The sequence below is a fragment of the Syngnathus typhle genome, linkage group LG6, assembly GCF_033458585.1.
Source record: "Syngnathus typhle isolate RoL2023-S1 ecotype Sweden linkage group LG6, RoL_Styp_1.0, whole genome shotgun sequence".
Lineage (NCBI taxonomy): Eukaryota > Metazoa > Chordata > Actinopteri > Syngnathiformes > Syngnathidae > Syngnathus > Syngnathus typhle.
The window spans coordinates 16,795,576-16,821,537 of NC_083743.1; the positions used below are offsets into that span (position 1 = coordinate 16,795,576).

General features: G+C 44.1%; 2 protein-coding genes across 3 annotated transcripts; one reads left to right on the plus strand and one right to left on the minus strand.

Moving 5' to 3' along the window:
- Positions 1–6,054: 6,054 nt before the first annotated feature.
- On the minus strand, positions 6,055–17,458 carry LOC133155379 (galectin-9-like). The gene is given in 10 exon segments (XM_061280646.1): positions 6,055–11,196; positions 12,796–12,952; positions 15,436–15,524; positions 15,730–15,807; positions 16,261–16,320; positions 16,391–16,510; positions 16,593–16,723; positions 16,726–16,796; positions 16,906–16,977; positions 17,376–17,458. Coding segments are annotated over 10 exon segments (969 nt in total). The 3' UTR covers positions 6,055–11,088.
- Positions 17,386–25,404, plus strand: LOC133155910 (uncharacterized). Of its 2 annotated transcripts, XM_061281582.1 has the most exons (3): positions 17,395–17,485; positions 17,591–17,720; positions 23,403–25,404. In XM_061281582.1, exon 3 carries the CDS (start codon positions 23,722–23,724, stop codon positions 24,745–24,747), a length of 1,026 nt encoding a protein of 341 aa, XP_061137566.1. In that variant the 5' UTR covers positions 17,395–17,485; positions 17,591–17,720; positions 23,403–23,721; the 3' UTR covers positions 24,748–25,404. The 2 variants fall into 2 exon arrangements, with proteins under 2 accessions (XP_061137565.1, XP_061137566.1); XM_061281581.1 differs by lacking the exon at positions 17,591–17,720 and having other exon boundaries at positions 17,386–17,485.
- The last annotated feature ends 558 nt before the right edge of the window (positions 25,405–25,962 follow it).

Genomic DNA, 25,962 nt, shown 5'->3' on the forward strand with positions numbered 1-25,962 from the left:
CGATTCTTCAAGATGATATATTTGGTCAGAATGTTTGCCGTTTGATGTGATCTCATAAGATAAACATCTTTCATTAATCTGACCTGCAGGCACTGAAGTGATGGAGATTGTTATTCATAATAACAGTGTCGTATTTTATGAGAATCACTGATAGCAGTTTTTTTGTGAATTATTATTTTTTTAATGCTGTTAATAAATGCATTTGTTTTCAAAAAAATTGTTTGGAATACTACCTACTAAAGGCCAAGATCTTTTATGCAATGACCTTTACAGGTCGCTTATATGACTTCACACAACGCCTACGCCCATCTGCTCCTGGTCCGGCCCTCCGGTCCAAATTTAGAACCCAGTTCGGCCCGCGAGTCAAAAAGTTTGCCCACCCCTGCACTATGCACCCTGAATTCCTTTTCAAATCTTAAGCGAAAATCATCAGTATCTTCCCCAGGCTTCTGTTTAATTCCTGCCAAATGACCATAATTTGCTCATCTTCGAAATATAGTTCTCACTCTTTGCACAAGATCATTCCATTGTGCTGCATACTCCCCTACCAATTGATTTCCTTCAACGGGATAGGGAAAGGGCCCTTGATTATTTCTACCCGTATAATGACCTCTAACCTTTGCCCAGTCTTTTCCCAAAGAAGACATTGCAGCTTCTCCTGCCTCATGCCCATTCAGTCTATAGGAATGTATGATTCCAGCCATGTCTTCTGCCCATTTATCTGGGTCTTCAGCAACAGGGGTAACCCCTTCAACTGCTTTTCTTGCCTCTTCCAAAGTCCATGGCCGAAAAACATACGTATGTGGAGGTTGGCCTTCCCCTACAATAGGGTTTGGCACCTGTATAAAGACGCGTCGGCACACATCGACATTGTCCAAATTTTGGGAAAACCTAGCAGCAGTGGTCAAACTTCTTGTTTGTACAGGACTTCTGGTAATCTGACCCTGGCTTTTTTTTCTGTTATATGGGGGAGGGTGCAGGTCTGTTAAACCTGGATACAAATTTTGCATACGTGCGGAAGATCCTCTTGCTCCGCTTGAGCTGCACTTCCAGCTGCGGCTGGAGCCGTGGCTGGGACAATGCGCCTGCGCACTGTGGCCTCATTGTCTTCCGGCCTGACAAACATAGACACAGCCTCATCACTTTTCAACTTTCTATCTTTTGTCTTTTGGATTTGTTCTCTTCTCTCTTGTGAAGCATTCAACCACATTCTAGCACAAATCAATTATTTCTCTTTACTTTTCTTTTTCAGTCCCTATGACTTCCTATTCACACTCTCCTCCAAAACATCAACCACTATCTTTCAGACTTCAACTTTCAACTTCCCTTCTACTCCATACTTTTTCTTCCACTTTGGCATGTATTGCATACAATTAAGAAATTTACCTGCCATGTACTTCTCATCTCCTTCAAGAGTTAGGGATTTACCGGTTTTGTTTCCCATCTTAATTTGGTATTTTAGGTTTATACAATTTTTTATTTCTTTTTTCTTTTCTTTGAGGATCCTCAATGCAGGTTTAAATTGACCTTCCACCAAGTTCTCTTTGCAGTCAATTTATCCTACCAGTCGCACTCTCAACCACACAACTTTCATGCAAACAGCTTGGAAAAACGGACAAAAAAAAGAATCTACGCCCTTCCTCAATTAGGAGAAAAAAATTCTGTTTGTTTGTTTTTTGTTTTCTTAGCCCGTTCCTTCCACTGGGACTAGAACCCCAGCTGTTTCATAGCTTGGAAAAACCAAAGCCGTATCTCATAGCCCGGACCAACCAAAGCTGTATCTCATAGCTTGGACAAACCAAAGCTGTTAATTCTCTAGTTCTTCTATATCAAACAATTTGTTTTAGGTTTATTTACCTGACATGTTTCGGCGGATTCTTCCGCCTTCATCAGAGTGTCACTGATGTGGTGGTGACGCGTCTTTATCAGCTGATGGATGAAGGCGTGGCTCACCTGTCAGATTTGACAGGTGAGTCACGCCCTCTGCTGTCAGTTCACCTCTCCAAAACACTGTTCCAGGTTGTAGAGAGCATGTCGGCTCCCTCGTCCCTGTTGATGGTCCTCGGGCCCCGCTTGCGGATCTCAATGGCCTCCCTGATCCAACGCTGATGTTTGTTTTCTTCAGTGCGGATGACTCTGGCCTTCTCCCAGTCCATGATGTGGTTTTCCCTTTTACAGTGGTCGGTGATGGCTGACTTGTAGTGTTCCTGCTGTGCTTGTAGTTTTATTGCTCTTGTTTGTCTTGTTGCTGTCTCCTTCTCACATTCCTTCTTGTGTTCCATTTTTCTTGTGATGAAGTTCCTCCCTGTCTCCCCGATATATGATTTATTACATGATTTGCATGGAATCTCGTATATGGAATTGCATTTATTTTCCGGATTGACTCTGTCCTTTGGGTGGACCAGTATCTGACGGAGTGTTATATGTGGTTTGATAGGCGTGCTTATGTTGTATTTTTTCATTGCTCTTTTGATGCGTTCCGTAATTCCTCTCACATACGGCAACGTCACCATTCCGCTGGGTTCCTGTTTCCTTGTTTGTTTCTTTCTTTGCTCCTGTGTTTTGTGTTTTGTGTTTTTTACCTGTTCTGCACCTTTGGTTATTGCCCATTGTGGATACTGACATTTTTTGAGTGCGTGTTGTATGTATTTTTCTTCCTGTGTTATATCGTCCGGATCTGTGATTATTGTTGTACGTTCGTATAGTGTTCTGACTACTGACAGTTTGTGTATAGTGGGATGTTCTGATGTCCAGAGGAGGTATTGGTCGGTGTGTGTGGGTTTTCTGTGTACTTTTGTTTTTATGTCACCATTGTCTGTGTGGTGTATGTTGATGTCTAAAAAGGCTATGGATCGAGCTGTTTCCTCTTCATGAGTGAATTTGATGTTACCCGTGGTGTCTATGGTGTTGAGATGGTCGGTGAGGTGTTGTGTATGTCCTGTTTTTGTTTTTTCCAGAATGTCGTCGACGTAACGTTTCCATAGAGTGGGTTTGTACGTGTCCGGGGCTGTTAAGAGTGCCTTCTGTTCTAAATCTTCCATAAAGAAATTGTTTGCTCGGACAAACCAAAGCCGTATCTCAAAGCTTGGACAAACCAAAGCCGTATCTCATAGCTAGGACAAACCAAAGCCGTATCAGCGTTTTTTTCTATGACTTACTTGTCCCCTTGGTCCGCTGCACTGCCGGGTCCCGTCAATCCACCTCTGTCAGACGAAGGCAGACCTAAAATGCTGGCCCAGCGAAGAATTTCCTTCCCAGGTCTTTCTTTACCAGGTCCTCCTAATGGACGCTGGCCCGTCGACGGTGTACAGCGCGTCGTCCTCCGTCAGCCAGATGGCGGGTATGAGGGTCCCGGGTTTCGGCACCAAAATGTTAGGGTCGTGCTCACTCTAACTTATTTTGCAAGAACCACACTGGAGACAAGTCAGATGTTTCAGACACCTGCAGTCGGAGAGTTCACTCGTCGCTGTGCTTACAGCGATAGTCGAATGAATTCTGACTCAGGCCTTTTCAGGTGCATACTTATTGAGAGAAACAGTTTGGGGTTGAAAGTGGGGGTGTGGGAACACAGGATGGGGTGAAGCCGCTCCCCTGCTGATCAAAGCATAGCAGGGGGCCTTTTACGACGTTCTGTAAACAAAGCAACTTTGATTGCTTCCTCTGCGTCTAGTCAATCAGTTGAAAAGATCTTAGCACTTTGGTCAACTACTTTTGTCTAGACAGGACAAGCTAGTTAAATTATCACAGGTTACATTCCAACATAATCATACGATGAAGATATTCTGGAAACCCTAACGGTCATTTTAACTCCATGACTGCAACTGCGCTATCTGAGATACTGTCGCCGGCAACCGCTATATTTTTCGCATACACCGGCTCTATGGATAATCTTACAAATGAATTCAATGCGACATTGTTAAATGCCATTGACTCTGTGGCGCCGTTACGTCTGAAAGCTCGCCGTAGAGTGCCTACTCCGTGGTTCACAGATGAAACGCGTACGCTTAAGCAATTATGTAGAAAGCATGAACGCAGATGGCGTCTAACCAAACTTGAGGTTTTCCATCAGGCATGGCAGGTTAGCCTCCTGAAATATAAAGACGCGCTTATCTTAGCAAAAACTCGGTATTTTTCACAAGTTATTAATCTCAATAAAAACAATCCGAAACACCTGTTTGATACAGTGGCAAAGCTGACTCTGCGCCAGCCGACCCCCGATAGTTCCTTCCACTCAGCTGACGAGTTCATGAAATTTTTTGCTCAAAAGATTGATTCCATTAGGGATGACATCAAGAATACCATTCCAATCGCTCGGTCCAGCCCGCCGTTTACCAACGCTGATGATCATGCAACAACCCTCTCAACTTTTAAAATCGTGTCTCTTGAAAGGCTTACACAATTGGTTAGTGCGGCTAAACAAACTACATGTTTATTAAAAATATATTTTGTTGTGGTAGTGATTTACACACCTTAACAACACTAATAAATAATGAATTAAGCAAATTAAAGGTATGGTTGGACAGCAATAAATTATCCTTAAACCTAAGCAAAACAAGAGTAATAATTTTTGGTAATCACAGAACTAATTTGAAAATAGAGATAAAGCTGGATGGGGTTATTATTGAAAGAGTGAATGAGATTACATTTTTAGGGGTGATAATAGATGATAAGATCAGTTGGAAAGCACAAGTTAAACATGTACAAACTAAAACCTCAAGGTGCATCGCAGTATTAAATAGAGCAAAACAGGCTCTGGATCATACAACACTTCGCATCCTTTATAATACACTAGTTCTTCCATATTTCATGTATTGTGTAGAAATCTGGGGTAATAATTATATAAGCACAATATATCCACTTATTATTTTACAAAAAAAAGCAATACGGATCATTCATGGGGCAGGATACAGGGATCATACAAATTCTTTATTTTTAGAGTCAAAACTCACCAAACTCAAAGATATAGTGGAATTCCGGACAGCACAAATACTTTTCAAAGCAAAAAATAATCTGTTGCCAACTAATATTCAGAATCTTTTCATTGGGAGGGAAGGGGGTTATAATTTAAGGGGGACATTTAATTACAGGATCAGGAAGGCACGTACAACAAAAAAAACATTTTGTATTTCAATATGTGGAGTTAAGTTATGGAATACTTTGGAGGAAATGCTCAGGTAATGTTCAAACATCTATCAGTTTAAAAAAAGATATAAAGAAGAAATTATTTTTACAAGGTACAGAAATGAGGGTGTATGAGTACCAGGGGGTGCTTAGTAATTATTGATTTACGTTTCTTTGTTGGTTTTGTTTGTCTGTTTGTCATTGTTTTGTTCAGGCTCTTTTTATTTTTTGTTTTTATTTTGGTTATTTCTACCATTCAGGTATTTTTGTGTTGTATTTGAGGTATGTATGTATGTTAATGTATGTGAGAAATATACGTATGTATTAATAGTGTGTAGGTACATGTTTAGTGTCTAGCGAGCAGCAGGTGGGAGATAATTTAGTACCGTTTTTTTCCGTGTATAGTGCGCAAAATTTAACTAATTTATTGTCCTAAAATCTGGGGTGCGCATTATACATGGGTACAAAAAAAAAGTAAAATTTTTAAAAACATTTTTTTTTTTTTTTTTTTTTTTTTAAGTCCCAATGATCGTCACACACGCAGGGAGGCAATGGGTCCCATTTTTATAGTCTTTGGTATGGTCTTAACTAGGCTGGATGTAATTTTTTTGTTGGCGTTGATTTCTCCGACTGCCCGTAAACGCACCACCGCGCACGGGAAAGAGGCGGCTCTGTATGGGAGAGACGTTGAAGAGGAATAAAAACACCCTTGGAAACCAAAACTTGCCCCTCGTCATGACTCGGAGCCGCAACAAATGTTTCAGATTTGTGTAGGGTACATTGTGAGACAGCAAACGAGCAGGTGATCGAGCAAGCCTTGTCTGATACGAGAGCATTGCGGTCGCATGGAGCGTGTTTGAAGTGAACAGCAGAGAAGAAAGGAACAAGGCAAAGTGTTACCAAAGACTATAAAAATGGGACCCATTGCCTCCCTGCGTGTGTGACGATCATTGGGACTTAAAAAAAAAAAAAAAAATAATAATTAAAAAATTTTTTTTAAAAAAATCATAAAAATTGGGTGCGTATTATACATGGGTACAAGCTTTTTTCCAGCATCAGCATGCCATTTTTAGGGGTGCGTACTATACATGGGGGCGCACTATACACGGAAAAAAACGGTAATTTAGTACTTTGTTGGGATAACTGAGGCAAAATGATTTATGGCTGGGTATTTAGGGATTATTAAATAGGGGGTGGGATTAAATAAATTATACTTCTTCCTACTCCTTTTCAGACATGTGAATGTGATTTATGGTTCTTTTGCGGCTATATCTTTATTGCTACGCTTGTAGTTTCTGTGTATGGATATGTGCATGTGTATGTGTATATGTATATGTATATTTTTATATGTATATATATATATGTATATGTATGAATGTATGTGTATATATGTATATGCATGTATTTTGTCATGTCTTTTTATTGTGTACAACAAGCTTATTCTTTTTTTCACGTTTGAAATAAATAAACGAAAGGAAAAACGAAACATGTTTACTCGACCCTCTTCCAGCCGAACTACTTAAAGAATTATTTCAAATTTTAGGACCGTCCGTCTTAAATATAATCAATCTGTCTGTCTCCTCTGGGATAGTGTCAACAGCCTTTAAAACCGCTATCATTAAACCGTTACTTAAGCGACCAAATCTTGACCCGGACTGTCTCAGTAATTATAGGCCAGTTTCAAACCTCCCATTCATAGGAAAACTTCTTGAAAAAGTAGTAGCCCAGCAGCTTATTGATTACATGGTCGCCAATAATCAATATGACACTTTTCAGTCTGGTTTTAGAGCTAATCATTCCACTGAGACAGCACTTGCTAAAGTGACTAACAATCTCCTCATAGCTATGGATTCAAACACTTCGTCTGTACTGTTACTACTCGATCTTAGTGCTGCCTTCGACACTGTAGACTTCGATATTTTATTAGGGCGTCTTAAAAGTTGTGTTGGTATTTCAGGCTCAGCACTAGGCTGGTTCCATTCCTATCTATCAAACAGGACGCACCGAGTGGTCCATGGCAATGCGTCCTCGGAGCTCTATAATGTTACGTGTGGTGTCCCACAGGGATCGGTTCTCGGACCAATTCTTTTTGATATTTATATGATTCCGCTTGGGGACATAATACGTAAATATAATATTAGTTTTCAATGCTATGCGGATGACACCCAATTATATATGCTGTTATCGATGACAGATCCGCGGGATTGTTGTAATCTTGAGGCGTGCCTTGCGGAGATCAAGCAATGGATGTCTCTTAACTTCCTTCGTCTTAACCCAGATAAAACTGAGATGTTGATAATTGGTCCAACTCGTTATCAAAAACTTATTCAAGGAAACCGCTATAACTATAGATAACCAGACTATCACTCAGAGCGATACTGTAACTAATCTCGGGGTAATATTTGACCAAACTCTCTCCTTTCAAAAGCACATTAAGAATATAACCAGAATTGCGTTTTTTCATCTTCGTAATATTGCAAAGATTCGTCCGATCCTCTCGACCGGTGATGCGGAAACTATTATACATGCGTTCGTCACGTCGCGCTTAGACTACTGTAATGTATTATTTTCGGGTCTTCCCAAGTCCCGCATCAAAAGTTTACAGTTAGTACAAAATGCTGCTGCAAGGCTGCTCTCTCGGTCAAGAATATTTTATCACATTACCCCAATACTAGCCAACTTACATTGGCTCCCGGTCCATTTAAGATGTGACTTCAAGCTTCTTCTATTAACCTATAAATCACTGCATGGCTTAGCGCCTTCATATCTCGTCGACCTAGTTGTTTCTTATGTTCCGTCTCGTAACGTTCGTTCGCAAAACGCTACCCTTTTAGCGACACCGAGGGCCAAGAAAATGTCTGCAGGCTCTAGAGCATTTTCTATTCGAGCTCCAGAGCTTTGGAATGCCCTACCAATGGATATTAGGACTGCTACCTCAGTAGAAACATTTAAGACACGTTCAAAGACACATTTCTATGACATGGCCTTTACCTAACCTGTAGTGGCCGATTCGGCTGGAGTTTGTTTTCTCTCCCTCTCCACCCCCTCCCTCCCCCCTCCCCGGCCGGGGAGGTGGTTAGGTGGCACCCATGCTGACAGCGGCTATCTGGATTCTCGTGGGCCAATTTAGGATGGGGGAACTGCAGCTCAACCTTCTCGAAGACACTGCCAGGACAATTGAGGGCTCCTTTGGCAGCCCTTTGCTCTGACATGAACATCCACTTTTTCCATCCATCCATCCATTTCCTGTACCGCTTAGTCCCCACTGGGGTCGCGGGCGTGCTGGAGCCTATCCCAGCCGTCATCGGGCAGTAGGCGGGGGACACCCTGAACCGGTTGCCAGCCAATCGCAGGGCACACAGAGACAAACAACCATTTGCACTCGCACTCACACCTAGGGACAATTTGGAGTGTTCAATCGGCCTACCAAGCATGTTTTTGGGATGTGGGAGGAAACCGGAGTACCCGGAGAAAACCCACGCGGGCCCGGGGAGAACATGCAAACTCCACACAGGGAAGGCCGGAGGTGGAATCGAACCCGCACCCTCCTAACTGTGAGGCGGACGTGCTACCCAAGTGCGCCACCGAGCCGCCCATCCACTTTTTATTTCATTGATTTTCATATTGTATCATTTGTGCCCTCTCTGCATCCATTTCAACCTGGTGATCCTGAAAGGGGGATCCTTCCATCTGGGGTTCCTTCTCAAGGTTTCTCATTTTCCCCCGGTAGGTTTTTTTTGAGTTTTTCCTTGCCCTTTTGGGAGCTTAAGATCAGGTGATGCTTTGAGAATAATTGTCAATTTTGTCTATGTGAAGCCCTTTGAGACTGCTTGTGATTTAGGGCTATACAAATAAACTTGACTTGACTTGACTTGACTTAAGGGATGCCGTCAAGCATCGGGCCGTTTTGGCCTGCGGGGCTCCGGAGACAGCTGACAGGTACCGGATGGCCAAGCGGAACGCAGCTTCGGCGGTTGTTGAGGCAAAAACCCGGACGTGGGAGGAGTTTGGTGAGGCCATGGAGAATGACATCCGGACGGCTTCGAGAAAAGTCTGGTCCACCATCCGGCGTCTCAGGAGGGGGAAGCAGTGCAACGTCAACACTGTTTACAGTGGAGATGACGTGCTGCTGACCTCGACTCGGGACGTCGTGTGTCGATGGGGAGACTACTTCGAAGACCTCCTCAATTCCCCCGACACGCCTTCCATTGTGGAAGCAGGGCCTGGGGACTCTGAGGCGGACTCTCCAATCTCTGTGGTCGAAGTCACTGAGGTAGTTAAAAAACTCCTCGGTGGCAAGGCCCCAGGGGTGGATGAGATCCGCCCGGATTTCTTAAGGGCTCTGGATGTTGTGGGGCTGTCATGGCTGACACGTCTCTACAACATCGCATGGACATCGGGGACAGTGCCTCTGGATTGGCAGACTGGGGTGGTGGTTCCCCTCTTTAAGAAGGGGGACCGGAGGGTGTGTTCCAATTAGATTCAAGATTCAAGAGTTTTTTTATTCGCCATGTTTGAGCGTGCCAAACAAGGATTTTGACTTTGGTAAAAACACACCCTCTGTTCAACATTTAGGTGACTAACAACATTCAGGACATGTGAATAATGGCAAAAACAGTGTAGACAAATTCAAAAAGGTGTGAAGAGCAGGATGTTATTGCACAGTAATGTCTCTGAGACTCTGTGAGTGGTGTGAGTTAATCAGAGCAACAGCCTGGGGGAAGAAGCTGTCTCTGTGTCTGCTGGTTTTGGCGTACCGAGCTCTATAACGCCGTCTGGAGGGGAGTAGTTCAAACAGACTACAACCTGGGTGAGAAGGGTTCCTTGCACGATTCCTGGTCCTGGACAGGTACAAGTCTTGGATAGATGGGAGGTTGATTCCAATGATCTTTTCTGCAGTTCTGATTGTCCGTTGTAGTCTGTGCTTGTCCTGTTTGGAGGCCGATCCAAACCAGACAGTGATGGAGGTGCAGAGGACAGACTGGATGATGGCAGTGTAGAAGGTCTTCAGAGGCTCTCGCGGCAGGTTGAACTTCTTGAGCTGTCTCAGGAAGTAAAGCCTCTGCTGGGCCTTCTTCCGGACAGAGTCTATGTGGCCGGTCCATTTCAGGTCCCGAGAGATTGTGGTTCCCAGGAACTTGAAGGTGTCTGTGGAGAGAATAGTATTACTGCGGATAGTGAGGGGTAAAAGTGGTGAAGGGTCTCGCCTGAAATCCACTGTCATCTCCACGGTCTTGAGCAAGTTCAGCTCCAGATGGTTTTGACTGCACCAGTGGACCAGCCGCTCCACCTCCTGTCTGTACGCAGTCTCATCACCATCCTGAATCAGTCCGATGGGAGTGGTGTCGTCTGCATACTTCAGGAGCTTCACAGGAGAGTCACCTGAGGAGAAATCATTGGTGTAGAGAGAGAAGAGCAGTGGGGAGAGGACGCACCCCTGAGGGGCTCCAGTGTTGGTGGTCCGGGTGTCAGATGTGATGCCCCCTAGCCTCACACGCTGTCTCCTGTTGGTCAGGAAGCTGGTGATCCACTGACAGGTGGAGGCAGGCACCACAAGCTGGATGAGCTTCTGTTGGAGGATGTCAGGAGCGATGGTGTTGAACGCCGAGCTGAAGTCCACGAACAGGATCCTGGCGTACGTTCCTGGGGTGACCAGGTGGAGCAGGATGTAGTGCAGTCCCATGTTGACCGCGTCATCCACTGACCTGTTTGCCCGGTAGGCAAACTGGAGGAGGTCAAGCAGGGGGCCCGTGACCTCCTTCAGGTGGTTCAGCACTAACCTCTCGAACGATTTCATGACCACAGATGTCAGTGCGACGGGTCTATAGTCATTCAAACCTGTGCTGGCGGGCTTCTTGGCCACTGGAACGATGGTGGCGCTCTTGAAGCACGAGGGCACCTCACACAGCTCCAGAGAACGGTTGAAGATCCGTGCAAAGGTGGCCGCCAGCTGCTCAGCGCAGAATTTCAAGCAGGAAGGTGACACGCCGTCTGGGCCCGGTGCCTTCCTGTTTTTTTGTCTCCGGAACATCTGGCACACTTCCTCCTCGCGGACCTGGAGTGCGGGCGCGGCCTCTGCAAGAGAGTGAGTGGGTGACAACAATGATAGAGGTGTGGACAGAGCAGTTGTGGGGAGAGGTGAGTATGTAGATTGTGCTGCAGGAGGTCCCGTTACAGGGGAATTACACTCCTCAGCCTGCCAGGTAAGGTCTATTCAGGGGTGCTGGAGAGGAGGGTCCATCGGGAAGTCGAACCTTGGATTCAGGAGGAACAGTGTGGCTTTCGTCCTGGCCGTGGAACAGTGGACCAGCTCTTCACCCTCAGCAGGATCTTCGAGGGTGCATGGGAGTTCGCCCAACCAGTCCACATGTGTTTTGTGGACTTGGAGAAGGCGTTCGACCGTGTCCCTCGGGAGGTTCTGTGGGGGGCGCTTCGGGAGTACGGGGTACCGAGCCAACTGATAAGGGCGGTTCGGTCCCTGTATCACCGATGCCAGAGTTTGGTCTGCATTTCCGGCAGTAAGTCGGATTCGTTCCCAGTGAGGGTTGGACTCCGCCAAGGCTGCCCTTTGTCACCGATTCAGTTCATAATTTCTATGGACAGAATTTGTAAGCGCAGCCGAGGCGTTGAGGGTATCTGGTTTGGGGACCTCAGCGTTGCGTCTCTGCTTTTTGCAGACGACGTGGTGCTGTTGGCTTCTTCAGGCCGTGATCTCCAGCTATCACTGGAGCGCTTCGCAGCCGAGTGTGAAGCGGTCGGGATGAGGGTCAGCACCTCCAAATCCGAGTCCATGGTCCTCAATCGGAAAAGGGTGGAATGCCCTCTCCGGATCGGGGATGAGATCCTGCCCCAAGTGGAGGAGTTTAAGTATCTCAGGGTCTTGTTCACGAGTGAGGGGAGGATGGAGCGCGAGATCGACAGGCGGATCGGTGCAGCGTGCAGTAATGCGGACTCTGTACCGGTCCGTCGTGGTAAAGAGAGAGCCAAAAGGCAAAGCTCTCAATTTACCGGTCGATTTACGCTCCTACCCTCATCTATGGTCACGAGCTATGGGTCGTAACCGAAAGAACGAGATCCCGGATACAAGCGGCTGAAATGAGTTTTCTCCGCAGGATGTCCGGGCTCTCCCTTAGAGATAGGGTGAGAAGTTCGGTCATCCGGGAGAGACTCTGAGTAGAGTCGCTGCTCCTCCACGTTGAGAGGAGCCAGATGAGGTGGCTCGGGCATCTCATCAGGATGCCTCCTAGACGCCTCCCTGGGGAGGTGTTCCGGGCATGTCCCACCGGTAGGAGACCCCGGGGACGACCCAGGACGCGCTAGAGAGACTGTGTCTCAGCTGGCCTGGGAACGCCTTGGGATCCCCTGGGATGAGCTAGATGAAGTGGCTGAGGAGGGAAGTCTGGAAGTCCCTCCTGAAGCTGCTGCCCCCGCGACCCGACCCGGTATAAGCGGAAGAAGATGGATGGATGGATGGATGGATGGATGGATGGATGGATGGATGGATGGATGGATGGAACTTAAAGATAATAATAATAATTCATGCAAGACAGTCCAATTTAGCATATTTTAATGCTAGAAGTGACTGTGCTATCATGTGACTTTACATGACACATGACATACAGTATAATAGAGATGATGGAATAGCTATGGGCAGATAACAATGGAGTAACATACCGTGAAAGGCTGTTCCTTGTGAAAGGGCATTGGACCATCACGTTCCTCTGAGTCCCACTTTTCCCCGTGTTTGGTGTTTCCAACCACAACGTTCTCATTGAAACGTGGATTATAATGTTGAGCAATGCCAATGGGATGGTTCAGGTTAACATTGAATCTGAGATGAAAAATGAAAAAGATTTGATGGACATCGTAGGTTATCATAAATCTGATTTTCAGGCACCTTGCTGAGTGGTCACTTTGAGTTGTCATGGTCCAAAAGTCATACAAGATACATACTTACATCTTACTGGATTTTTTCTCCACTTACATAGCAAATACCGTTTTTTCCGTGTATAGTGCGCCCCCATGTATAGTACGCACCCCTAACAATGGCATGCTGATGCTGGAAAAAAGCTTGTACCCATGTATAATACGCACCCAATTTTTATGAATTTTTTTAAATTTTTTTTTTAATTTTTTTTTTAATTTTTTTTTTTTTTTAAGTCCCAAAGATCGTCACACACGCAGGGAGGCAATGGGTCCCATTTTTAAAGTCTTTGGTATGGTCTTAACTAGGCTGGATGTCATTTTTTTTGTTGGCGTTGATTTCTCCGACTGCCCCTAAACGCACCACCGCGCTCCGTGCGCACACGGCGGCTCTGTATGGGAGAGACGTTGAAGAGGAATAAAAACACCCTTGGAAACCAAAACTTGCCCCTCGTCGTGACTCGGAGCCGCAACAAATGTTTCGGATTTGTGTAGGGTACATTGTGACAGACGGCAAACTAGCAGGTGATCGAGCGAGCGTCTGATACAAGAGCATTGCGGTCGTATGGAGCGTGTTTGAAATGAACAGCAGAGACGAAAGGAACAAGGCAAAGTGTTGTGAAATAAAATATTACCTGTAATACGCATTTTGTTATTTGCTGATTGAAACTGCTAATTAAACTGTGAATTGAAACTAATAGGTGGAGAACTCTCGCTCTTTATATAGCTGACGTGTCTTGCGCAACCGTTCTGCGCATCTGTAATGGCGGCCTCCGTATGACGTCCGGTCCGCGATGGAGATTAAAAAACAAACAATATTTGACAATAACACACCATCGAGGATTGCACCATCGCATCAAACGATGTGTCGTCAATTATGAATTTTACTAAGTGTGTTGGGCAGGATGGCTGAATGCGATGCGCGATTGACAACAAACAAGAAGAAAGGTGAGTTTTATTTCGGGGGAGATTTGTCATGTCTCGTCCCCAGTTTTGCTATGTGTCTAGGTTGCCATAGTTTCTGTTCGTGTCACCCCGCTCTTCCTGTGTCACCTCAATCGATGTAACGTGTTTTGTATTTAAGTCCTGTCTCCCCCTCGCTCACCGTTGGATCATTGCATGTGTTACTGTCATTCTGTTCCTGTCTTTGGTAATGTCACCCTGTCTTTTTGTTCCACGACTTTGTCGGTCAGTCCTGTTGTTGGTTTTGTTGTACCATGACTTTATTTAAAAAAAAAAAAAAAAAAAAATTTAAAAAAAAAAAATTTAATTTTTTTTTTCTTTGTACCCATGTATAATACGCACCCCAGATTTTAGGACAATAAATTAGTAAAATATTGCGCACTATACACGGAAAAAAACGGTAATTGTTCTATTGAAAGGCTATGACATTTACTAAAACATTACATGTTCTTTAGCAAAAGCGTTATTGGCACTCGCCTGCTCTCCAAGCACCCAGGTCAGCGCCCTGTTTACATGGGACACAGCCACACCCCCAGAGCAATCAGCCCTCATTGCCTGACACCTATTTTTTGTTTACTGATCACCACACCTGCTCCCGGCTCATCAACTCCCCTATTTAAACCCCATACACCAGTCAATCTTTGCCAGTGCCTGACACCTGTTGGTTCGTTGTGCCTGTTGGCCTTCTCGGTTGTTTTCAGTTGCCAACCTTGTTGCCCGTTCAAACTGATTGACGACGCCCGAACACCGCCTGCCCCAACCAATTGCTCGTCTCAGACCACAAATTCGCCTCACGTCCTGTTCGCTTTTTGGTGCGACCTACTGCCCGTTCTCGACTACGTCAACGCCTCGCCCTTCTGCGACGCTGCGGTGCAAACGCACCCGCTTTCCACTTCCGCTCTCCCTCATTTCAACAAACAAAGCGTGACACTCTTGGTCGTTCTGCCTGATTTGTTACAGTTGTGTTAAGTTTGTTCCCCCTTTTAAATATCCAAACAAATTGAAAGCCAAACATTCTCCAGAGTGAGTTTAGTGCAGATTCAAAATTTCTATACTGTATTAAACATATAGTCATAGTACGCACTCATTTTGGGGCCAATGAACAGTTTTGAACCGGAGTTCACTTTTGTTCAAGGATGCCAGGTTTTCTTTTTTGTTTGGGGAAACAAAAGAACTAGTATGAACTTTTCATTTATTTAACAATGGACTTAGTTCATAAAATTCCAATTATGAACTATGAACTGATCAAATTAATTTTAAAATTTGTGAACTGAACCTTGAACTAGTTCATGTAGAAAAATAACTTTCGCAACACTGATAGATAGGCACAACAATTAATCTAAACCACTAATCCTCATCAGCCTATCGCAGCTGTCTTTGGACTTTTAACTTTAAAAAAATGAAGCTTTTTAACTGATAATGGCTAACCTTGTGGCGTTAGGGTGAACTGTTCCTTGGATAGTAATGAGTCGTCCTGTCTTAAATCCTCCACTGATGATGGCCTTGTATGGAACACTCTATAATCATATAACAGTAGTCAGCAAAACAGAATAACAAGCTAAGTGAATTTTTGGTTCATTGTCATTATTTAATGGTAACACCTTCTACAGTACACAAGCCTTGGATGTCCCGCTGTCCCAAAAAATACTATTACAAATGTACTTTAATATTGTGTGTGCAACTCTGCTGTACATGACAGTAAAATAGTTTTAACAGACTCACAAAGAATGCAGGAACAAATCCTGGTTGTGATGGAAATCCAGGTTGCGGGGGGAATCCTGGACAAGGTGGAAATCTTGCCTGGTTTGGATATGTTACATGTGAAAGAAAGGTGGGTGTTAGGGTTTGCAGAATATCTTCATCGTAGGATTATGTTGGAATGTAACCTGTAATAATTTACCTAGTTTGTCCTGTCTTAACAAAAGTAGTAGAACAAAGTGCTAAGAATTTTTCAACAGATTGACTAGCAGAGGAAGCAATCAAAGTTGCTTTGTTTACACAACGTCGTAAAAGACCCCCTGCTATGCTTTAATCAGCAGGCCAGGGGCTTCACCCCATCCTGTCTTCCCACACCCCCACTTTCAACCCCACTCTGTTTCTCTCAATAAATATGCACCTGATGAGGCCTGAGTCAGACCTCCTTCGACCATCGCTGTAAGCACAGCAACGAGTGGACTCTCCACCTGCAGGTGTCTAAAATGACTTGCTTGTCTCCAGTGTGGTTCTTGCAAAATAAGTTAGAGTGAGCACCACCCTAAAAGTGGGCTGAGGAGGAAATCTGGGCTGGGCAGGAAATGCTGGCTGTCCAGCGAACTAAAAGCAATACATAAGTGGTTAGACTCAAAATTGCTTTAGTAAATAAAGTTTTTAATCATGTTGTTACCATTGGGTTACTGAAGGTTATGGAGGAAATGTCCACTTTTCCATCAATTGCGATGGTATCCACTTGGAAAAATGAAATACGATGTTTATACTCCATGGAATGAGTGCCATTGATGTTCATCTAGAGGCGAAAAATATGAAATTATAAACTACTTTGTACTGCAGGGACAAATTTGCCGAAATTCTGACGAAAAGGTTTTAACCTGGTAGGAATCGCTGGTGACTGTGATGAGCAGGTTGAAGGCAGAGCCAGTGGGTAAAGGAAAGTTTTGCTTTCTTTCTTCTGTACCCCAATGACCATTGCGGAAGGTATTGGCAACAACATAGCCAGGAAGTCATATCGCGGGTTGAAATGGAGCGCAATGTCCGCATTTGTATTAGAGGCGCACTGTAAATTCACATGGAACCTAAAAAGCAACAACAACATAGCAGTTGACAAAGCTTTTACGTAGCTGGTTGTACAACTGTGTTTTTATCGCTGAAAATGCAGATACTGAAATAAGGAGAGGGTTTAACCTGTCAGCTCCAGGTTGGACCCATCCACTGATGGTGATGGATTTGCCCACCTGGAGACCACCATTAATGGAACTGTTGGGAAAAATATACTTTTTATCATTGGATTCTGTGTATCTACTTATGTGTGCAAGATTTTCCATAGTATGTGACAGTTTGGCCTCGTGATAATGACTTTGGAGCATATGGCTGGCTAAGGAACTCATGTCCGGAGTCACGAGTCGCGCTATACAATAAGCCCCATTGTTAGCTATCCAAGCTGAAGCAGACAAACGTCCTATTTAAGTGGAGATCATGAGACCGCCACAGGGGTATCCGTCCCATTTGTCTAGCTAAAGTCACGAGCCGACCATACCGCTTCCGTCCGAGATAGTATCCTGTTGTGCTGTGGAATGTCCTTCCTGTCTAAAGAAGCTTTGCATTCATGTACACTTGCCCCATTGTTTGTTCCTCAATAAAAGGCACGACCAAACTGAGGGAAGGGGCGGATCTCAACCACACTCGCTGTGTGGCTGGGGTACGCCCTTCTGCAGAAGTCGCTGGCCATCAAAGACATATCCCGCCTCTGTGAGATTCTGTTCAGGTAAATGTTGTGAACCCAACATTTTGTGGTGGCCCGTACGGGGATTCCTGAAAATCTGCTCGCTGATCCGAGGAGTGTTGAAGACGCCGAATCTGTGCACGGCAGAGGTCATCACAGGACCCTGAAGGAAAGCCCTGGGGAGCGATGTTCATCCACCAGGCCGGCGAAGTCCAGTTCAGCACCTCTCGGCGGCGACGATTGACGGAATCTTCAAGAGAAATCTTTCAGAGATTTGGTGAGACCTCTTTGTTGGCTGCGTGGTTGGGGTATTTTAGTCCCCGGAAAAAAGGGTACCCGGGTAAGGGCGGCGGAGTCCTTGTTGTGAATTCCAAGTGATAGGAATTCGGTCTACAGATGGAACTTGTAGATGTAAATACACCTCGTTGTGTTAAAAAAAATCTGCGGTGTAAATGTGTGTGTGAATGGTAGCACGTATGTGCTGGATGTAATATAGTGGGAAGAAATAACGAATTTCTGTCATGAATTACCACAGAAAGTTGTTATCCCACTAAAGAAACATTCCAGCTTTAGAAATCCCTAAGATTTGACAGTTGGACTAAATTCATTAAAATGGGGGGCCGTCAAAGTGTTACTGACAATGTATATATAAGGAGATGAGAAGTATACATGTTAAATAAGTTACCAAACCTGAGGCAATTGTCATTAAGAACGATGAGGCCGCAAGTATGTTTGTCAGACAATGAAGCCACAGTGCGCGGGCGCACTGTTAAACAGAGGAGCCTGAGGCAAAAAGCTCTTTCTGCTCCTATGCAAAAGACCTGAAACTCCCCCATATAATAGCAAAATATGTCATGGTCAGTCAATTAGAACTCCTGTACAAACAAGAAGCATGACGAAAGCTGTTAAATTTCCCCAAAGCATGCGAATGATACAGGTGTCAAACCTTATTGAGAGATAACGCCACTAATATGAAAAAATAAAAATAAAAATAGTAAAACCAACACATCAAATAGAGGTAGACGTTTGCGCAGCGCTGTTTGTTGATGTTTGTGTATTTTGTCTTTATTGTGGGCCCTTGTCTTGTCCTTGTGTTTTCTGTGTGTTTCTGTGTGTCTATGTGTTAAAATTATGAAATTGGCTAAAATAGTGTGCAAGGAAATTTACTAGACTGCGGTCTATTCGATTTGTACCATAACACAAAAAAGCAAAATGATTTTGAGACTAGAAGATGCTATTTCTGGAGAAATTGCATGTGAAGGCATAAAAGATTAATAAATACTTAGAGGATGCAACAGAATGATGTTGGAGCAGAATTGAATCAGTTGGAAAAATGTAGAAATTAAAGGTGAAAAAATTAATTTTGTGAAATTTTGCAGAAAATTTAATCAATCAATCTTTTATTGGCCAAGTTTGAGCATGCCATACAAAGGATTAATAACTTAACTGAAAACATAATTTTTTAATTTAGCGATTTTGAGAATGTTGAAAACTTTCCCTGGTGTGACTTGAATGGGCTGAATGATGTGAATTTCAAACTGGGACAATGTAAATCTGAAACGTGGAATGTGCCATTAGGAATGAATGGAAGAAAAACTGCCATAAATTTGCAAATTTTGTGGAAATGAAAAGCTTATGGAATCAAATGAATGCAAGCATCTCTTGCGTGAAATTTTGGAATATGTCAAGATTGGAATGAGTGGGTTGTTTTATCAAGAACCTTGAGATGGGACAAATTCAAATGAGGAATGTGAATTGAAAATAATGTATGACTGTGTGAACAGCTTGCAGAGAGCTTGAGGAGAGTGAAACCAGTATATAATGGAAGCTGTGTGCGTGTGTGCGTGTGTGAGAAAGAGCGAGAGATGCAAATGAGCAGGAATGAATGATTGACAAGATACAGGTTGAATGGTTGACGTTGTTGGAGACTGCTATGGGAAAATTAGCAGAACAACTTTGAAGAAAGAGTGATCTTGAGCAAATCTAATGCTAAGAAAAGTAAATAGGACTTATTTCACAGTGGTTGCAGGGCTCGAAACTAACGATTGCCCGATTGCCCGGGGCAAGTAGCGATGGCAGACGGGCAAGTAGAATTTTTCCTCACTTGCCCGAACTTGCCCTGCCATAATACCATGTTTTCAAGCTGTAAAAAGACGATTTTGTGCATAATTTCTCGCAACTTCTGCCGCTTCTGGTCCGTTGTTTTCTAGGGAGCGGTTAGTTTCTCGTGTAAGTCTGCAATACATTGATAACGGCAAAGCGCTTCGTAATTAAATGCATGCTGCCTCACCCGTCCCTGGCTCTTCTGCGCCTGCGCACCAGCAGAGCTTGTTTCCGGTTGGCGGATACGAAGGCATATGAAGGCAAAACTTATAGTGTTGTCTTTTTTATTGCAAAAATGTGTCGGGCAAGTAAAAATCCACTCCAAAAAAATTCGGGCAAGTAAAATTTTGTTTCGGGCAAGTAAAATTTTCTCCAACTTGCCCGAGGGCAACTTGGGCAAATAATAAGCTTCGAGCCCTGGGTTGACTGGTTATCATGAATTGAATGGCTGGTTTTACGCTTTCATCTAAAAGTCAAGTTTTGGTCTACATTGATGATAATTGCTTTTGAAACAAAGGAAGCGTGGGGATGAGATTCCTTTCTCCTCATGCAGCGTTTAGGCCTGAGAGGAAATGAAGTCAAGTAACAGAAGTTACGATGAGTAAAACCAGAAGTAAACTACCGTTTTTTTCCGTGTATAGTGCGCCCCCATGTATAGTACGCACCCCTAAAAATGGCATGCTGATGCTGGAAAAAAGCTTGTACCCATGTATAATACGCACCCAATTTTTATGAATTTTTTAAAAAAAGAAAAAATTTTTTTTTTTTTTTTTTTAAGTCCCAATGATCGTCACACACGCAGGGAGGCAATGGGTCCCATTTTTATAGTCTTTGGTATGGTCTTAACTAGGCTGGATGTAATTTTTTTTGTTGGCGTTGATTTCTCCGACTGCCCGTAAACGCACCACCGCGCTCCGTGCGCATGGAGCGTGTTTGAAGTGAACAGCAGAGAAGAAAGGAACAAGGCAAAGTGTTGTGAAATAAAATATTACCTGTAATACGGATTTAGGTAGAGAACTGAACTCTCGCTCTTTATATAGCTGACGTGTCTTGCTCATCCGTTCTGCACATCTGTAATGGCGGCCCCCGTATGATATCCGGTTTGCGTGTGTGCGAGAGCGAGAGAGAGCGAGAGAGAGAGCGCGCGAGAGAACGCTCAACCGTAGCGCGCCGCCGACCGCCCAACTGCACCGGGCTGGTCGATTATTGTGACAGACCCGTCGCTGAAATTTAGAAGATATTTTTAAAGTCCTGATGTACTTTCTAAAATTTAAGTGGACCTCAGTGCGCACTGCGCAGGGAGCTTAATTTGGTGCAGCGCGCCGGGCGCTCACTGTCGCATTGCTTAAAGAGCGCCTTTGTGTTTTAGGATGAACAGCAGAGACCAAAGGAACAAGGCAAAGTGTTGTGAAATAAAATATTACCTGTAATACGCATTTTGTTATTTGCTGATTGAAACTGCTAATTAAACTGTGAATTGAAACTAATAGGAAGAAAACAACTCTCGCTCTTTATATAGCTGACGTGTCTTGCGCATCCGTTCTGTGCATTTTATTTCACAACACTTTGCCTTTCTTCTCTGCTGTTCACTTCAAACACGCTCCATGCGACCGCAATGCTCTCGTATCAGACGCTTGCTCGATCACCTGCTCGTTTGCTGTCCCGTGCGCGCACGAAGCGCGGTGGTGCGTTTATGGGCAGTCGGAGAAATCAACGCCAACAAAAAAAATTACATCTAGCCTAGTTAAGACCATACCAAAGACTATAAAAATGGGACCCATTGCCTCCCTGCGTGTGTGACGATCATTGGGACTTAAAAAAAAAAAAAAAAAAAAAAAATTTAAAAAAAAATTTTTTTTTTTTTTTTCTTTTGTACCCATGTATAATGCGCACCCCGGATTTTAGGACAATAAATTAGTAAAATTTTGCGCACTATACACGGAAAAAAACGGTATGTTGGTTTACTCTCAGCGAAAGGGAGAGCAGTGCAATGAGGCAGGAAACAGGCTATATTTCCTGTCACAAAAAACAACTTATGTTTTTTTTCTGTGATTGCTGCAGAGCTTGGGCTCCACATTATGCTGAAATTGCTAAGCCACTGACAGGAGTGGCTCATGGACAGCCGTTAGCAGTCGAAGCTACATTCACGTGGACACCAAAAGTAGAAGCATTGACAAATTGAAAATGGCATTAGTTCCGACAACAAAGGGTGCGATAATGGATAAGGTGTTATTGACCACGTCAGTAACGAGACTGTTTTGCCAAAATTACTTTTTTAAGGCAACCCCAATTGTGTCACTTATGTGACAACAGGGGGGGATGAGTTATTAGTTACCTTCGGTTTAGATTCTTTAGTTACTTTCGGTTTAGATTCTTAAGTGAAATTAAAAAAAAAAAAAAAAAAAAAAAAAGCATGTCCTATTTGTGTGAAACATGATCCACACGGGAACCTAAAAGAAACTATATGAAAATCACCCCCATTTCAGAAGGGTTAACACCTGTTGAAAACAAAGTGGAAAATGTGTTCAAGTTATATGTGCTGCTCCATCCCACAGACCTGTTTGTACCACATGCTGTTGATGTGTTGTTACTTCAAAGTAAAATGAATATGCTGTCTCCAGCCAGACATTTGTCTTATACAGCTCTGTTATTGTCACAAATCATTACACTGACCAGAGCGTGTACTCTAGAAGATGGACAAGACCTAATTGTATACACAGACAGCTAGTATGCATTTTCAACAGTTTTTTATTTTGCAAAACAATGGGAAAGGCGTGGAATGATAACTTCAACAGGAAAGCAAATAACACATGCACAACTTCTAATCCAGCTCCTCCAGGCAGTAATGTTGCCCACAAAGCTTGCAATTTGCAAATGTGAGGCACACACACGGAGGAAATACTTGGTATCACTAGGCAATGCCTTAGCAGATGAAATAGCAAAGAAAGCTGCTATAGGCAAATACGGAACCTCAGACCTATTTCTGAGATTGCCGTCAGAAAAGGAAGAACTAATAAATACACAGATCTTGCATGATATGCAACATTTAGCCCCTAAACAAGAACAGAAAATGTGGATTGTTAAAGGTGCACATCTGACAGACAAAGACCTATACGTTGTAAATAATAAGCTTGCTCTCCCTAAATCCCTTTTTAGAGCAGCTGCAATTTCGACACAAGGAAGTACTCATGTGTCGACAGGGGGGATGCAGGAGCTAATATCACAACACTTTACAATTTATGGTTTCAATTTGTACTCAAAACTTTTTTGTAGAGCCTGTGAAGTCTGTATAAAAAATAATCCACAAGGGAATAAGATGTTGTAATTATGTAAGACCGAAAAGAGGAGAATTCCCAGTATCAACATATCCGTTCCAAGTGTCGCGTATGGACTTCATAGAACTAAACAGGTGTGGACTGTACAAATACTGTTTAGTCCTAATCGATGCCTTTTCAAGGTGGACAGAAATAATCCCAGCAAAGAATGCAGATGCTATAACAGTAGCAAAGGCTATCTGCAAGACCATCATTCCCAGTTATGGAATCCCAGAGACCATTTATAGTGACAACGGACCACATTTTGTCAATACGGTCATTAACCAAATGCATGGCAGAAACGGAAAGACCATGGCCCGAATGTTTAGATTTTGTAAAACTCTTTATGAGGATTATGCCCTGTGGCAAGGGTTTAACCCCTTATGAGATCATTCATGGCAGAGCATACAGGCTCCTTCTGTTCTCACATGATTTAGACAGCCACAGAAGAGCTAACTCTAGCTGACTACATGATCAAAACCATGCAAACGGAAAACGTGTCAAATGCAAATTTACTGCCCTCCACTCCTTTATCTCCACAGGATGACTCAGCAAAACCAGGTGACTGGGTCTTCATCAAAGTAATCAAACGAAAGACGTGGTCTTCACCCTGGTGGGAGGGACCATTCCAAGTCCTACTCGCCACACCCACAGCTGTGCAGAAAGACCCAGCTGGATTCATCTCAGCCACTGTAAGCTGCAGAGAGTGCTTGGCTCCTAGGCCCCGGTCAGGGCGAAGTATCCGGCTGCAAAGGGGGTGCCAATTATAGTTTGGCATCAGTCTCAAACCGGTGAAGAACTAAGAACCCTGACCATTTAGCTCCCTAGGGGTTCAGGTGGCTCTGTGGAACTGAACGGAAAATGGCACTCAGAGGAGTGCTTGTCTGTGCTGTGGCTGTAGCATGCTTGCCAATGACATGGAGTGTCCTGGGTCCCCAAGGGGAGAGTGGAGCTTCCGCTCGAATAAAGAGAATGACGACCGAACTGTTGACAAAGTATATAAAGATAAACCCAGATATACCCCATGCAGACAACATGTGGTCCCAGTATGTATCTATGTTGGCCGAAACATACAATCAAACTGAATGTTATGTATGTTCCATAATGCCACGATCAAGTCAACAGCCCGTCCTACATGCCCGACCCATGCCAGAGAAAAATGGATGGTGTTTCGCAATACTAAGGGCTTTTGGGTTTAATTCCATCAAAGGACTCAGACGGTCGGAAATTAATGAGGCACAACTAACCGCCCATCCCTGTTACAACATCTCAAGGCCATTCACAATAGTGTCAAGAAGTTCTGTCGTCACACGCGCACCAGTGACTCTCGAAGTGAGTGAAACCATCTCACATCCCCTGTGCTTCCGACGAAGACGTGTTGATGGAATAAAGGTGGGAGATACAAAGCACTGCATCACCACCGCACTTCTAGAACCTTCCAGCAAGACCTCGATGAATACCACCTTAGCAATCAGACAAATCCTAGCAGGAGGCGAAAATCCCCACTCCATCATCGAAGGGGGATGGTGGCTCTGTGGTCGCCGAGGCTACGCAGTCCTTCCAGGACAATGGGATGGCACATGTGCCCCCGTATATGTGTCAGATCACACTGTGTTCCTCAGTCTGACACATTTTCAGGAACATCATCAGCGAAAGACACGTGCAGCTGTTGCCCCCACCTTCCATCCCTACGACAGTGTCTGGGGCTCAGACGTACCAGATGAATACAAGCTTTGGAGCACGGGACAAAAGGTGGCACTCACACTCTTCCCACAGGCGGGTGTGGCTAAAACTATTCTCCGAATGGAAACTATGAACTACAGGTTGAAGACCTTTGCCAATTTTACTCTAGAGGCCCTTACAGGTTACCAGAACTGCAAGCTCTGAGACTAATGGCACTACAGTCCCGAATGGTTTTGGACCTCCTGACTGCCGAAAAAGGAGGTGTGTGTGAAATAGTTGGTACCTCCTGTTGTACCTACATCCCAGGAGATAATTACACCCACATCGAGTATACAAGGACTTCGGAACCTCTGTAAAGCTATGTCCCAGGACGAAACCCCAGCCAAGGATGTCCATCCCTTTTGGTGGCTGTTTTATGGCAATTGGAGGCAACTTCTCTTGAAAGTTGCAGTTCTTTTAGTTGCCATACTGTTATTTCTCTGTATTTTTACATCATGCATCATACCTTGTATTCGTCACATGATGACTAAAATGTTGACATCAGCGTTTGCTGTCCAGAATATCATGTTGGTCCAGCGTAAACAAGATGAGTGGGACCACCTTGCGTAAATCGCCTGCCTGTTTGTTTTTCCTTTTTGATGATCCAAAACAAAATACATTCCATTATGATGAACATGGCCAGAGCCGAATGGAGAGCTGTAGTTCTGATAACCTCTGGAATGTAAACTTTCATACTTTTTGAGGTTACTACCGTTTTTTTCCGTGTATAGTGCGCCCCCATGTATAGTACGCACCCCTAAAAATGGCATGCTGATGCTGGAAAAAAGCTTGTACCCATGTATAATACGCACCCAATTTTTATGAATTTTTTTTAAAAAAAATTATTATTTTATTTTATTTTTTTAAGTCCCAATGATCGTCACACACGCAGGGAGGCAATGGGTCCCATTTTTATAGTCTTTGGTATGGTCTTAACTAGGCTGGATGTAATTTTTTTTGTTGGCGTTGATTTCTCCGACTGCCCGTAAACGCACCACCGCGCTCCGTGCGCGCACGGAACAGCAAACGAGCAGGTGATCGAGCAAGCGTCTGATACGAGAGCATTGCGGCCGCATGGAGCGTGTTTGAAGTGAACAGCAGAGACGAAAGGAACAAGGCAAAGTGTTGTGAAATAAAATATTACCTGTAATACGGATTTAGGTAGAGAACTGAACTCTCACTCTTTATATAGCTGACGTGTCTTGCGCATCCGTTCTGCGCATCTGTAATGGCGGCCTCCGTATGATATCCGGTTTGCGTGTGTGCGCGTGTGCGTGTGCGCGCGTGTGCGCGAGAGCGAGAGAGAGCGAGAGAGAGAGCGTGCGAGAGAACGCTCAACCGTAGCGCGCCGCCGACCGCCCAACTGCCGGTCGATTATTG

Coding starts and splice junctions, on each gene's coding strand:
- LOC133155910 (XM_061281581.1), top strand. CDS start 23,722: ATGGCACTCAGAGGAGTGCTTGTCTGTGCTGTGGCTGTAGCATGCTTG.